This window comes from Penicillium digitatum, chromosome 3 (assembly GCF_016767815.1).
Source record: "Penicillium digitatum chromosome 3, complete sequence".
NCBI classification, from domain to species: Eukaryota; Fungi; Ascomycota; class Eurotiomycetes; order Eurotiales; family Aspergillaceae; genus Penicillium; species Penicillium digitatum.
This window is the reverse complement of record NC_089386.1, coordinates 3,533,523-3,546,900: the sequence shown is the minus strand read 5'-3', so window position 1 is coordinate 3,546,900 and position 13,378 is coordinate 3,533,523. Positions and strand designations below refer to the sequence as shown.

The following is a 13,378-nucleotide window of genomic DNA, read 5'->3' as shown; positions in this document are numbered from 1 at the left end:
CTATCATTTTTTCTACAACATACATAGTAATAGTGAAATTTCCCATATATGATAAAAACTGCCTTGGTTGACTACCTATGTTGTAGGCCAGGGCTCCAGGATTGTGGAGGCTTACATCATCTTGTTGTGGAGATAAGCTTGATTTAACGCCTTGGCATTCCCAACACAGCCCAGACGCATTCTCCCCCTAATTCGTCCGTCAGATCAGATCTTTTCAAAATTAGGGTAGGTCTTGCCTATAAGACTTAACTAATTGGGCCTACCACGAGTAGATGATTGTGGGCACATCTTTCCAAGCCGTTGCAATGCAATTGGCTGGATAATTTCGATGGCAAAAGCCTTCCGCAAAAGATATTATGGCATAAAATCAAAGTCTTAGACAAATGATGTGCAAAGACATATCTTCTCCAGACTTTTATCCCAAATGGAGCAATGGCGAGAGACCCCACTGTCGAGACCATTCACTCACTTTGTCCGAGTTGCCTATTGTTGCAGATTGAGATACTGATTACCCGACTAGGAAGGTACATGCGGGGATTTCGATCAGATATTCAAGGTCCATTGCCTATATAAGGTCAATCGTAGCTTTGGAATAAGAATTTTGGTTTTTCTCCAACTTCAAACCTCCCTCTTTCCCCTGGATACCCCCTGCCACAACACCATCATGGCGTCTGCCCCTGATACCGAGTCAATTCCTGGCTATACAATCTTCCGTGAGGGGGACTATGAAAGTGTTGCCGCTGCTGCCATGCTGCCTAAAGGCACCCCACACCCGTTGGGTAGGATGTACCTTTAATTAAATTCCGAGACTAATGCTAACTCCGGATGCTAGATCAACTTTCCATCAAGGAAATTCCCGAGGCGGCGAAGATCATCCGAGAGTATGCCAACCCCAAGTCGATCAGTTTCAACTGTATCACACTTCGTGAACCCCGCAAAGCGGAATACCGGGCATTCCGTGCTGGTGCCGTCCCAGCTCCTGCCCGTCGTGCGTTCGCCATTGTCATTGTGCGCGAAACCAAAACAATCGCAGAGGTGGTGGCCAATCTCGCCACCGGCAGAGTTGAGGAATGGAAGGACGTTCACGATGTCATGCCTACCCTGACTTTGGAGGATCTTGATGTGATGGAGCGTGTTGCCCGTAAGGATGAACGCGTCATCCGTGCCTGCAAGGACATCGGAATCACCGACATGAGCAAGGTCTTCCTTGACGCATGGGCTATCGGTATCGACGAACGCTGGGGATACGAGCGCCGCCTCCAGCAGGGTCTGGCATACTATCGCAACTCGGAGTTCGATAACCAATACGCTCACCCTCTAGATTTCAGTGTTGTCGCCGACACTGACACGGAAGAGGTTCTCAGCGTTGATATTCGTTACGTGAACGGCGAGCGGACTGCTGCCCCACTCAAGGAACACAACTATCTCCCCGAATTCATTAGCGACAAGTACAACCATGATCGCCTGAAACCGATCGATATCACCCAGCCCGAGGGTGTCTCCTTCAAGGTCCGCGGCAACGAGCTGACCTGGGCCAACTTCAAGATGCACATTGGCTTCAACTACCGAGAAGGTATTGTTATCTCCGATGTGCGCACTCACGACATGTATGAAGATCGCGAGCGCACTCTGTTCAACCGTATCTCCGTCGTTGAGATGGTTGTTCCCTACGGCTGCCCCGAGAAGCCCCACCACAAGAAGCACGCTTTCGATGTCGGCGAGTACGGCACTGGCCTGATGACCAACTCCTTGAAGTTGGGCTGTGATTGCAAGGGTGCCATCCACTACATGGATGGTGTCATGTCTACTTCCAAGGGCGAGGCGGCCGTTATCAAGAACGCCATCTGCATTCACGAGGAAGATAACGGTCTTCTCTATAAGCACACCGACTACCGTGATGGCACTGTGATCTCCGCCCGCGACCGCAAGCTCATCGTCTCCCAAATCATTACCGCCGCCAACTATGAATACGGCTTCTACCACACCTTCACCCTCGACGGAACCTACAAGCTGGAGATGAAGCTGACTGGCATGCTCAACACCTATTGCATGCACCCGACCGAAACTGCCGCTCCCTTCGGCACAGAAGTTGCGCCCTCTATTAATGCCCACAACCACCAGCACCTGTTCTCCCTCCGCGTCGACCCGGAAATCGACGGCCAAAATAACTCCATAATCCAAAACGACGCCGTCTCCGCCGAAGCCGCTGTCGGCTCTCCAGAGAACCCTTACGGCAACGGCTTCTACAGCAAGAAGACCCCGCTCCGCACATCTCTCGAGGGGGCCGCAGACTACTGCTACGAGACCAACCGGTCATGGGACATCATCAACCCAAATCGCATGAACACCATTGCGAAAAAGCCCGTCGCCTACAAGATCCTCAACAACAACTGTCCCCCTATGCTCGCCAAGCCTGGCAGCACTGTGTGGAAGCGTGCTGCTTTCGCCCGCAAGCCCCTCTGGGTTACCCCTTACAAGGACTACGAGCTCTTCCCGGCTGGTGACTATGTCTGCCAGTCTGACGGCTCTGAGGGACACCCTTACAACTCGACCATCGCAGACTGGGTGCAGCGCGATGAAAACATCGAGAACACCGATATCGTCTGCTACCTGCAATTCGGTCTGACGCATTTCCCGCGGACTGAGGATTTCCCTATCATGCCTGCGGAGCCAGTTAGCATTATGCTGCGGGCCTCAAATTTCTTTGAGAAGAACCCTGGTCTCTGGGTACCTCCTTCGGCTATTTGTGTTGATACCCAGTCTAAGAATGCGTTTCCTTCTTCTTGCTGTGCGCCAAGTAAATCTCGAATGTGAGAGAGTGGCAGAGCGATGGCATTGATTTATGGAATGGTGTTTCAAATGGGGAGTTCTTTGGGTTTGCTTTGTCGTACATAGTAAATAGTCACACCCTTCTTTGTCCATATCCGATTGATTTTGATTGACTTTTTTCTTCTGGCTCTGGGTCCTAGTGTTTTATGTATTCTGTTGATAATCTCAGTTAATACAATGAAAACATCACATCTAGCCTTCATTTCATCTATGCATGTGTCTTATGTACTCAAAAGATCTATCGAACACGAAACTTCCCCAGGCCCCTCCATGCCACGCTCAAATAATGTTCTTCAGCTCCTGGCCAGCAAGAAGACGTCTGAGGTTATACGCAATAAGCGCCTCTGGCTCACGCGGACGTCCACCAGCAGCATGAGGCGAGAGAATCAGATTAGGCGCCGCATAAAGCTTCGACTCCTTCGGCAGCGGCTCAGCGGAGAAAACATCCAACGCGGCGCCACCAATGCTACCCTTCTCAAGCGCCTGAAGCAGCGCATCCTCATCAACAGAAGTGCCCCGGCCAACATTAACGACCCAAGCGTGACGCGGCAGCAACGCCAAGCGCTCCGCGCTAAGCGCACCATTGGTACTAGCCGATCCAGGCAGAATCATAACAAGCGCATCGGTCTTAGGCAGAACCTCTTGCAAGCGATCCTCCGCCACAACCTCAAACCCATTCCGCACACCCGTACTCCGCGCAATACCGGTGACATTAGCCCCGAGCGCTGTCAACACGGGTGCGAGGCTCTTGGCGATATTTCCGAATCCCCAGACGGTCACATTGGCACCCTTGAGGGTGCGGAAAGTACCAGGGGCACGGTCAGGCTGGGGGCCGCCCAGATGGGCGGGCCACTCTCCGCGGGACTGGTAATCACGCATTTCATAGAAGCGGCGGGCGGCATTAAGGAGCAGGCCGAGGGTGTGCTCGGCGACTGTTTCGTCGTGCAGGCCGGAGCCGGTTGTGATGGCGATGCGGGAGGCATCGAAGCCCGCACCGAGGACGTCATTTGGGCCGGCTGCGAGTGACTGGATCCAGCGGAGGTTCTTCATGCGGGAGGCTGCGTCGCGGAGGTTCGTGGCTTTGTTGCTCCATGTTACTAGGAACTCGGCGTCGATGAGGGATTCCGGGATGGGAAGTGTGACATCGTAAGGGTGCAATTCGACGGAGAAACCTTCCAGGGACTTTGTGTTGATGTGGAGGGAGGTTGGGTAGAGAAGTTTCATTTTGAGGGTGGACTGGAGGTGGTTGGCTAGAGTCTTGAGGCGTTGGGTGGGTGACATTAAGAGGGGGGGGGGATCAAGGTTCTTATGGGGGAGAGAAGTGACAAAAGTGTTGCAACGCGGGGTGTCTCGGCGGAGCTCCGCCGAGACCGGGGTAACTCCGGGTAGGAAGCACGGATGCGAGCCGCGGGGGTAATCAACGAAAACTATCAACGCGATTCGGTCTCCAAGACTACCTAGATCGGATACTGAATCTTTATAGAATTGAGGATAGGCATCGAAAATGTTCAAAAACTGTACACGTAGTTTGTCAAAGGACATCTTCAGCCCCATTTAACGCTAACCGTATCTACTTTGCACATTGCATTCCATCTTCACAAGTTGTGCTGAGCACAATGGAGAGACAGTCAGGTCTCACAAATTAGGTAGCTAGATACAATGAGCACAATGGGTATCAGTCAATTCAGCCACAGCCTAAGAAAACCCCCCCCCCCCAATCTACACAGCGAAGATTATACACAGAAGGAATTATGCGGAGAGAAAATCATCCCCAGCCCCAATTTTCTACCTACGAAGCACCATCTTTCTTGGGCGGAATTTCCGCATCACCCTCGACAGCACCGGTGCCCGTCAAAAAGAACTCGAGCTCACTAGGCCCGCCCTGCGAGTTCTCATTTTCAGCAAGCTGTTCCAGCAAGCTCAGGAAAGGGTCTTTTTCAGACGCGCCCTCGCTGCCAGTTGCGGTGTGAGTGGCGCTAGTTTGAGACTGGGCACCGGGGGTTAAAGCGGTGTGGCCCGACTGCCCCATTCCGTTTAGGTTGGTGTGAGCGGTGTCAAAGGGGAAGGTTGCGTATTGCGGATTTGGGGGCGGTGTTGGTGCTATGTTCAGAGCGCCGTCGGTGAGAAAGGCTGGTGGCGAGAGGCCGAAGGCGCATGGGGAGAAGCCCGGGATGGACAGGTGAGAGTTTTCCGATGGTCCGGCACCGGATAGATCGGTTCCGGGTGGAAGGGAGAATATGGAAGGCAGAGATGGCGATTGTTGCTGTTGATTGCTCGGGATTGAGTGGAATTGAAGAGTTGGTGAAAGGGAAGTCGGGTGAGAGGGCTTCTCTGACACAGAATGCGAATGTGAGTGTCGACGGTCGTTATCTGAGCTCTGGATGGATGCCAATGGACTTAGGGGTCCAGACCGGGAATTTGAGAAGTAGGACGAAGCATTCTGATAGGAAGGTGCGGGTGCTGGTCGTTGGTAGAAGTGATCTTGACGATCAATGAAGTTTGCAGGACTAAATCCAGAGTTAGTGATCATATAGGATGTATGCGAAAGATGGAATCAGCAGGTGCCTTACCTTGGAGCCAGCTCGTCCCCCGCATCTATGAGGCGAACGTGTGATCCATCTAACGTCAGACCGGGATATCGGTCGAGAAAGTCTTCAAGGTGGAAAACCGGCGAGAAACGCATAGGGCTACTGGCAAGATTGCGTACCAATTCGGAGTGGCACGTATAGATAGTCTGAAGCAGCTCACGCTGGTGCTGTGCGCCAGTCCAAATATTGCGCAACCAAGCAAGCTGATTCATCTCCCGAGTCAGAAATTCAGCGCTAGAAGAGAAAACCTCTCCTTCGCGGCCCTTGTAGTGCACACCGTGAACGTGCACAGTTCCTGCTGTGCACACACAGTAGCCGACGAAAGCAGGCCACTCAATCAGCGGAGAATTACGACCCAGTTCAACAAGCTCTGCGATGGCATTGGAGTGCGAGAAACACAAGTTCGTCGCCTCGATTTGCCAGGACTGATGCTGTCCCGTACCTCGGAGCTCTACCAGGTCAATGGGTAGGAACGGACGGTAGATCAAACAGTGCACCAAATGGTAGATCAACTTGCTCAGCAAAAGTGTTGTACTTTCGGGATGGCCGAACAATGCATCGATGGATGCAAAGACGTCCTGCGTACCAGCCGCCCAGATATCCAATTCTTGTCGGATCTTCGATAGATTAGAAAGCGCATGCCATGGGAAGTGGGAGTCGCCCTTGACTCCACCAGCCGCCAAGTACTTATTGGTCACACCAAGAATACGCGTGATATCAATCAACAAAGAGGCCGCACTGGGTGATTTGCGCCGGGAATCAGCGGAGTATTGAATGTTCGGGCCGACATGGAAGAGCTCTCCCTCCAGATTCAGACCAGCTGCGTGTGGTGACCAAGATGGTAGGCGCAGAACAACCGAATGATCGGTGATCAGACATGGACGTCGAGATCCGCAGTTGATGAATCTGTCCATTAGGTAAACAGACCAGAATAGCCGACGCCTCATTTCTCGCTCGGCAGACGCGACATTGGGCTTGGAGGGAGCCTCGTGGTATAAATCCAGAGCGACGATCATGGCCACGCAATTTGCTAACTCTTGTTAGTGACATTCATTCAGCCATTTGGGGTCGAGCGCAAGCATACAAAACGTCATATAAGCTTTCTTCCCCAGCCCATACGCGTAGAAAGCCTGCGAAAGTAGCAATAGAGTCTGGAGTCCTTCCACTGTCGGATTGTCGACATCAATCAATTGTCTTGCCTGGAGCGCCGCATCGAGCCCGGTACGTAATGACTGCTCCATTTGGCCATGCGAGGTTGTGTATCTGAGATTCGTCAGTCAAACGTCAAAACATGCAAAAGCATGTAACCGGACTTGGAAGCTTGGCGGCTTTACCTTACTGTCAGTGCTGAGATAGCCATGGCCAAAGACGGAGGCAATTGGTTCACTTGATGGTACTGTCGCATCGTTGCCTCGTCTATTATATAAAATGGTTTACCGTGTAATCGGTCAAAGTAAATATCGAGGATCGCATCCGATAAAGGACCACTGCTTGTCGGAGAAGGTTGTTGTAGAAGATTGGCTGAGTGGCCGGTCGGCCTAGAGAAGGGATCCGCATGCTGCGAGAGAGAAGTTGACAGAGCCGATCGATCGCTTGAAGAGTAAATACTGAAAGAGGTATCGATGGTGTTGCGACGAGTGGGAAAGCTCGGCGGATCGTCTGGGGTATCGGGGGAAGTGGGCGAAATCGGATTCTTTTCATCGTGGAGTCGTTTCTCCAACCCATCGACCCGTTTGAGAAGAGCTTCTAGCACATCGGTCTTGGGGCCCCGTTTTTTCGGGACGGCATCTTTGGGCATCACAAAATCAACGGTGGAATCATGTGATGTGGGGGGAAACTTGATTGACTTACCATAAAGACATGGGCATTGAAAGACCTTACATGCCTCACAACTCGGTCGCATGCGATTACATTTGATCTATGATGAGTTAGAGATATCCAATCGCACCTCAGACTAACTGGACCGACCTTGCGCTTGCGACAAGATTTGCAGTTCATGGTTTCGCGCGGCTCGACCGTCGCACGGCGGGGCGTGAGACGGTCGATGCTAACCTGGGGACGAGACATGGCACATCTACATGAAAGAGAAAGATGAGAAGAAAGAAAACGGCTAGGGCCAAGAGGGATAAGAAGTTAAACACATGGCTGTGGCGCTTGAACAGAATAAGCCTATACCACAACCAGGGTTGTGGAGGAAAGAAATGCGGAGAAGTGATGTGCCGCCGGAATTCCCCAGTTTGGGCGGACATGGGGATGTTATATACCAGTACCACTGTATTTTGTACACTCCGTCCTCTTCATCTGATTTTTATACGGTCGTTGATTCTTCTTCTGATGATTTTTTTTAAGTTTACTCGACTTCTCACAGAATAACTAAAAACCCAGCCCATTCCTCTTTGGCCTGGATCACTCGCGGAATGAATTTCCTTTTATGGAATACACCCGCCTTACCAACCTCCGAGGATGATCCAAGTACCTTGTGATTGGAATGATGTACTCCGTACAGAACATGGCAATTTACTGGTTAAATCGAGCAAGCTACTGCAACTAATTCTCTACTGCCACACCCTATGAAATCCCTTCAATTTGCCCGAGGTGCCTCCTGAAGAACCCATTGTCTTTCCCTGCACATGATGTAATAAGAGGTACGGAGTACTCCGTACCTGTTACCGTTGGTGGCCCTTGGTACACCTCAAAATCAAATCCCTGATCATCCCCTGAGGCTACTCGATTCGTTACGGAACCTTCATCCTAGTTTTCATTTTAACTTTCGGAACAGATAGTGCTGATATCAAATTAAACTCCGACTGAATGCCCAGCTCTCGTCTCTAGTCTAAATTCCATCTGATTCTCTGTTGGGGGGGGGGGGGGGGGGGGGGGGCGTGGCACGATGACTCTAGAAACCAAACGACCTTGCTAGCCGACTCTTTCTCACTCCACCATACCCCTCGCTCTATCCGCTTTCTCAACACCACGACCATTAACCGTTGACGAACTTTAAGCCCGGCCCGCAATTCGCGTGATTCCAAGACTAATCCCGACATGATACTTCAAAGCGCAGCAATTTACAACATACTTCTAATGGCACATGAGCAATTTGCCCAGGTGTCGTCACCATACCCGCCAGCTCCGGTCACCGCCGTCTTCACCCGTTCCAAGTCTGGACTCTGGCTATGGGGTGGATTCCCATCCTCATCCCCACTTCCACTTCCATCACCATGTTCAACATCAGATCCCGAACCCAATCCAGATACATCTTGGAAGCCCATCAATCCTTCTTCCCCAAGCCGGGCTAAAATCGCCCAGATGTCGTAAAAACCCCACCCCGTTAGCGCATCCCTTGTATTAGGGCAAATGGTTGCCCGACCGTAGACCTGCACCATGGCGTAATTCCACATCAGAGAGACCCTGTATAGAAGTTCGGGGTGATGCAGTGGTCTACTGGGCTAGGGAAGATGATCAAAACTTCACTGAACCGTATATGGTCCGTGGATGCCGGGGACTCGTGTGCAAAACATGTTATGAGAAACGGGTTCGGAATACTGATTGTTTCCGTACGGTACTCCGAGCTGATTCTATCCTTGCTTGGCTTTGCGGGTTTTGGCGCGCAATGTGCCTGCGAGTGACTCTTAAGAGGGGGGGTGGCGGTGCGGGGGTGCTGTCATCGGCTAGTTTTGCTTGATTCGCCAACTCGGTGCCAAGGGTTGTTTCATGGTCCAACACTTGGGAGATTGGGGTGCAGGGCGGGCTCGGGTGATTGTTCAAAGGGAGGGAAGTGGTGAGGATCCCTAGTGGGTGTTGCTTGATGAAGCCGTGGAGAGTTGGGAGGTCCAGAGCTGCCTGATCGGAACAGAAAGGTGTGTTTCGATTTTTGGATTTTAGAAAGGGTAAAATATGGAGAGTTAAAGAGAAACGAGATTTGGGGTAAATGAGGTAATGAGGTAATGAGGGGTTGACGCCGGATCATCTGACAAGTTCTTTCTCTTGCTGCATTTATATTTCGCTTAGCCTTCCACATGGATGCGTTGAACAGACAGCTTCCAATAGTAAAATGGCAGAGCCAAGCGCAGCAGTCCCGACCAGTCACCCTCTGCTAGCTGAGACATGGTGTGCACATCCGAAATACCTCCGTGGTGCAGTTGATCCTACGAAAGATTCATAGAGACAGTGGAGTACCATTTCCCTAGACTTGAACGAGTCATAACACTAAGCATCCAAGGATCTCACAGACGCAGAAACCCCGACGAAAACAGAGCACATGATCCTTACCCCAACCCTCGAAAACAAAATGCCGATCCAACAACATCTATGGCATCAACAAACAAGAGAACAGAGCCACACTATACCTACGTAGGTATGCAGTATACTATACGATGTGGCTAAAACAAAGGCCGCCCAGACGCCATACGCACAAAGTCAAACGGCACATTCTGCCCAACAAGCAACCTCAGCGTCTCAACAGTAGTCCAAGCACTAACATCCTCAACTCCATACGCCGTCCACCCTGCACAAGTAGCAACAGCCAAAGGATCCCCCTTCCTCGGCCCACTCGTAAGGTCAAGATAGACCTTGCCACGAGTCGAAGGCGACAAAGAACGACCATTAACACCATAATGCCTCAGCAGAGGCTGCACCAGCAGCGATTTCTCTGGTGGCAGCGCAGAGACAATAACAAAAGGACGCCCCACCCGTTTGACGGATTGGATTGACGTGAAAGGTTCGAGGCCCACAGCGAGCGGGCCACTCGCTTTAAATCCGACCGTGTAGATTGTGCCAACGGCCAGACTGCGTAGCGCGAAAATCGCTGCCGAGGCGTCGGCTTGGGAGCCAGCGAGAATGATGGCTGCGCGACTGCTGTACGCGGATGGAACGTGTTCGCGCGTCAGAGTTGCACGGATGCCCTTCCAGGCGGCGTTTTCGCCGATGAATCGAGAGGTTCCTGGTGCGGCTTCGCCCGGTGTCATGGCGATAGTGTCGACTAAGCCGATTGCGCGGGCTGCGTCGCTGACGGCGGGGATGAACCCAGTTGTGGCTGGGACTGGGGGGTTGAGGTAGGCGCCGCCGAAGTGCGGTTGTAGGAGGACAGATTCCATGGAGCCTTTGGGGCCGCGGGCGACTGAGGTGAAGTTGTGCGGGAGGCCGAGTTCATTGAGGCATTTCTCCATGAACATTGAGTGTGGGGTTGATCGGAATGAGCCTATGGCGTAGAGCTCGCGTTTGGGGAGTTGGCCCATTATGTGTAGGGCTTCGTTGATCTCCGCTGCTGTGAGCTGCCCCGGGGCGGCAATTATTGGGAGGAGGGGGTGGGTGATTGGAGAGAAGACGGTGTTGAGGGCTCGAGATAGCTGGCCCATTTGGCCCATGTTGACTGCTGACAGGGGGGGGCCGGAGCCGCGGCTTTTGATGGTAGAGCGGAAATATTCTAGTTCGTAGTTCTCCTCGATTGTGTGGACCATGGCGATCATCTTCACGATGTCAGCGTATTTAGCGCTTTCTGTGAATATACGCTGCGCCTTTTCGGATGTCCACTTCCAGGTTCCAGAGAAGTCATGGAACGCAGATAAAATCATACTATGGCCCTTTTTCTCAAATAGCCGGCGTCGGATCTCTTCTGGCAGCCACAGTTCCACGTCGATATACTCGACTCCCCACTGTATCGCTCGCCGCAGGTACTTGTAAAAGAGCGCAGGGTCATCCACCGGAAACTTCCCGTTCTCTCTAGTACAACGAACAGTAAAGATAATCGGCAACTCGGTATGCTGCCGTAACAACATCAGTTGCTGACCAACATACTTCAAACTCGGAAAAGGTGGAGTGGTCCAGCCCTCTGGCACAGGCTCAACAAGCAAATCCACACGGATTTCAACAGCATCAGATCCCACAGACAGGATATCCAAATTCGGCAAAGCAGCGTGCACATCAGGAAAAGTAGTCGAGATAAAATTCGTCCTGGTTTTCGTCCGCAAATCGTCATGCGGCCTAGTCTGACCAAATATTAAAGACAAAAACCGCGATAGATCCCGCCGCAGGAACGGACTCCGCGAATATAAAAACTCATAATCACAGCTCTCGGTGAGCGAGTCGTCCGGCGCAGACCCGCCTTCCACACAATGTGTGTTTACCAGAACCAGAGATGATCGCTCAAATCCTTGGAAGCTTCGCGCTAGGTCGCGCGCTGGTATCCCCACCACCACTGCATTGCTGACTCGTGTGAGCGTCCCAAGAGATGTGTCCGTTGTCCACGATTTTCCCAGAACCTCCGCGACCAGTTGTACGATATGCTCTTGGTTCTGGCAGTAGATGATCACGACAGTCCCCGCGACAGCATCCGCAGTCGGCGCAGTGATGCTTGCAGCTATTTGGTCATTGGGCCCGGTAGCCTTGGCGGTAGAGATAATTGTTGTAGCATTGGAAGGGACGACAATGTCGGCGTTTGCGCTAGGATGGCCCTGGGCTTTCAGGGCGGTGGGGACAGGAGAACCGTTGAGCAGCGGCGTGGCCATGTGCTGTGGAAAGGCTGTCGGAATCATGGCATAGCAGTTGCAACTGTTGTCATAGTTCGTGCTGGCGAGGATCTAGATGGAGGTCGAACTATGTTTCAAGACGGATGGAAATGGGAGTCGGGAAGGGGAGACGGGAGAGGGTGGAATGAGGGAGCGCAAGGACCCAGTGAAGAGGCTTTTTTTGCAATTTCTCAACAGCCAGAACCCAGATAGTGTAACAGGTAGGTAGTATCAGGGCATATATTTTAATAAAGCAATGAAGCAATGAAGGAAAAAGGGAGCGGGCCGAACGAGGCTAGCTCCAAGGTATGGGGTAATTGGGGCAAGTAGAATAAAGTAACGCCAAGTCAATCCTAGGAGGTATTAAACCCAGCCGCGAGGGTAATTGACAGCCATTTGAGGCAACATGGATCGATGGAAGAACTTGTCGCGGCGGTTCCACCCAATGCGTGACTATGGAATCCCACGCAGAAGGCGGACGCGGGGAAAAGTGGGAGCGGCGTTGGGTTTCTCCACCAATCAGCTATCGCATCATATAGTTATACTGCTTATACATGTATGAATTGGAGCTCTATGAAGTGGAATATGGAGTGTGAAGTACGGATATGCTTATAAATCTTGCCATTTGGCACATCTACAACTTTCTGTGTTCATATCAACCCATGCCAGACCCTCAAACCAGCTGGAGGCAGCGGGCTAGCCTCATAACCTGACAGGGGCTTCCACTACGGCGCTCCACTCCGATACGAGGGAAAATCACATTATAAGCCATTCTCTCAGCCTTGACTAGGGTGAATGATCGGCTTTTGGTACAGATTTTACCCAACAGGTTGCATTCGAGAGAGACGGGTAAGCAACGTATCAGACACCGGGATTGGTGGAAGAGTACAGCGATACTTGTACAAGGAACAAAGACGAGGATGAGATGGTCCCATATTCACAATATACACAATAAAACAACGGTCTATGAATTCTTCTTTCTGACCTCGATGCACGAAAAGCAGCCAAAATTTAGTGACAACCTCAAATCCGCTCCGAAAGGGAAATTCACCCAAAGGTCAGGCATGGACCGCGCAGCATTGACAAAGACGACAATTTGACATCGAAAGCATGACCGTTATGAGAAAGGAAGACAGAATCGAGACTAGATTTGCCCAGCAATGTATTTCAAACAACCAATTAAGACACAAGGAGAGAAAATTACCAGCCAAATCAAAGGGGGTATTGGGTAGTAACAGGCAACGAGGAAGAAAAAGGGAGAAATACAGACCGAGAGACAAGAGGAGGGGGGAAAAGGGCAAGAAAAGCAGAGAGGTATTGGTCCAGAGATTAAACATGTGATGGATGTATCAATATCAGGCACACGAATAGTAATCGCCTTGCGAACCAGGATAGCGCTTTTAGGGGGATTGTTCACGGTTCCGTGCATCAAGCCGGAGTCAACACTATGTACGAGGA

General features: G+C 51.5%; 5 protein-coding genes across 5 annotated transcripts; 2 read left to right on the top strand and 3 right to left on the bottom strand.

Annotated features, from left to right (window-relative positions):
• Positions 1-664: 664 nt before the first annotated feature.
• Pdw03_8792 (Primary amine oxidase) lies at positions 665-2,814 on the top strand (the record flags this gene model as incomplete). The annotated part of the gene is made up of 2 exons (XM_014682514.1): positions 665-779; positions 833-2,814. The coding sequence occupies 2 exons, from the start codon at positions 665-667 to the stop codon at positions 2,812-2,814; spliced, it is 2,097 nt and encodes a 698-aa protein (XP_014538000.1).
• A 294-nt stretch (positions 2,815-3,108) lies between these two features.
• Positions 3,109-4,053, bottom strand: Pdw03_8791 (2-hydroxyacid dehydrogenase, putative; the record flags this gene model as incomplete). Its single annotated transcript, XM_014682513.2, has 1 exon — positions 3,109-4,053. The coding sequence occupies one exon, from the start codon at positions 4,051-4,053 to the stop codon at positions 3,109-3,111; it is 945 nt and encodes a 314-aa protein (XP_014537999.2).
• Positions 4,054-4,618: 565 nt separating this feature from the next.
• Positions 4,619-7,484, bottom strand: Pdw03_8790 (Fungal specific transcription factor, putative; the record flags this gene model as incomplete). The annotated part of the gene is made up of 6 exons (XM_014682512.2): positions 4,619-5,336; positions 5,400-6,447; positions 6,502-6,680; positions 6,752-7,205; positions 7,269-7,335; positions 7,386-7,484. The coding sequence occupies 6 exons, from the start codon at positions 7,482-7,484 to the stop codon at positions 4,619-4,621; spliced, it is 2,565 nt and encodes an 854-aa protein (XP_014537998.2).
• A 1,949-nt stretch (positions 7,485-9,433) lies between these two features.
• Pdw03_8789 (uncharacterized protein) lies at positions 9,434-9,771 on the top strand (the record flags this gene model as incomplete). Its single annotated transcript, XM_066102063.1, has 3 exons — positions 9,434-9,463; positions 9,515-9,584; positions 9,647-9,771. The coding sequence occupies 3 exons, from the start codon at positions 9,434-9,436 to the stop codon at positions 9,769-9,771; spliced, it is 225 nt and encodes a 74-aa protein (XP_065957146.1).
• A 25-nt stretch (positions 9,772-9,796) lies between these two features.
• Pdw03_8788 (Pentafunctional AROM polypeptide, putative) lies at positions 9,797-11,947 on the bottom strand (the record flags this gene model as incomplete). Its single annotated transcript, XM_014682510.2, has 1 exon — positions 9,797-11,947. One exon carries the CDS (start codon positions 11,945-11,947, stop codon positions 9,797-9,799), a length of 2,151 nt encoding a protein of 716 aa, XP_014537996.2.
• Positions 11,948-13,378: the final 1,431 nt, after the last annotated feature.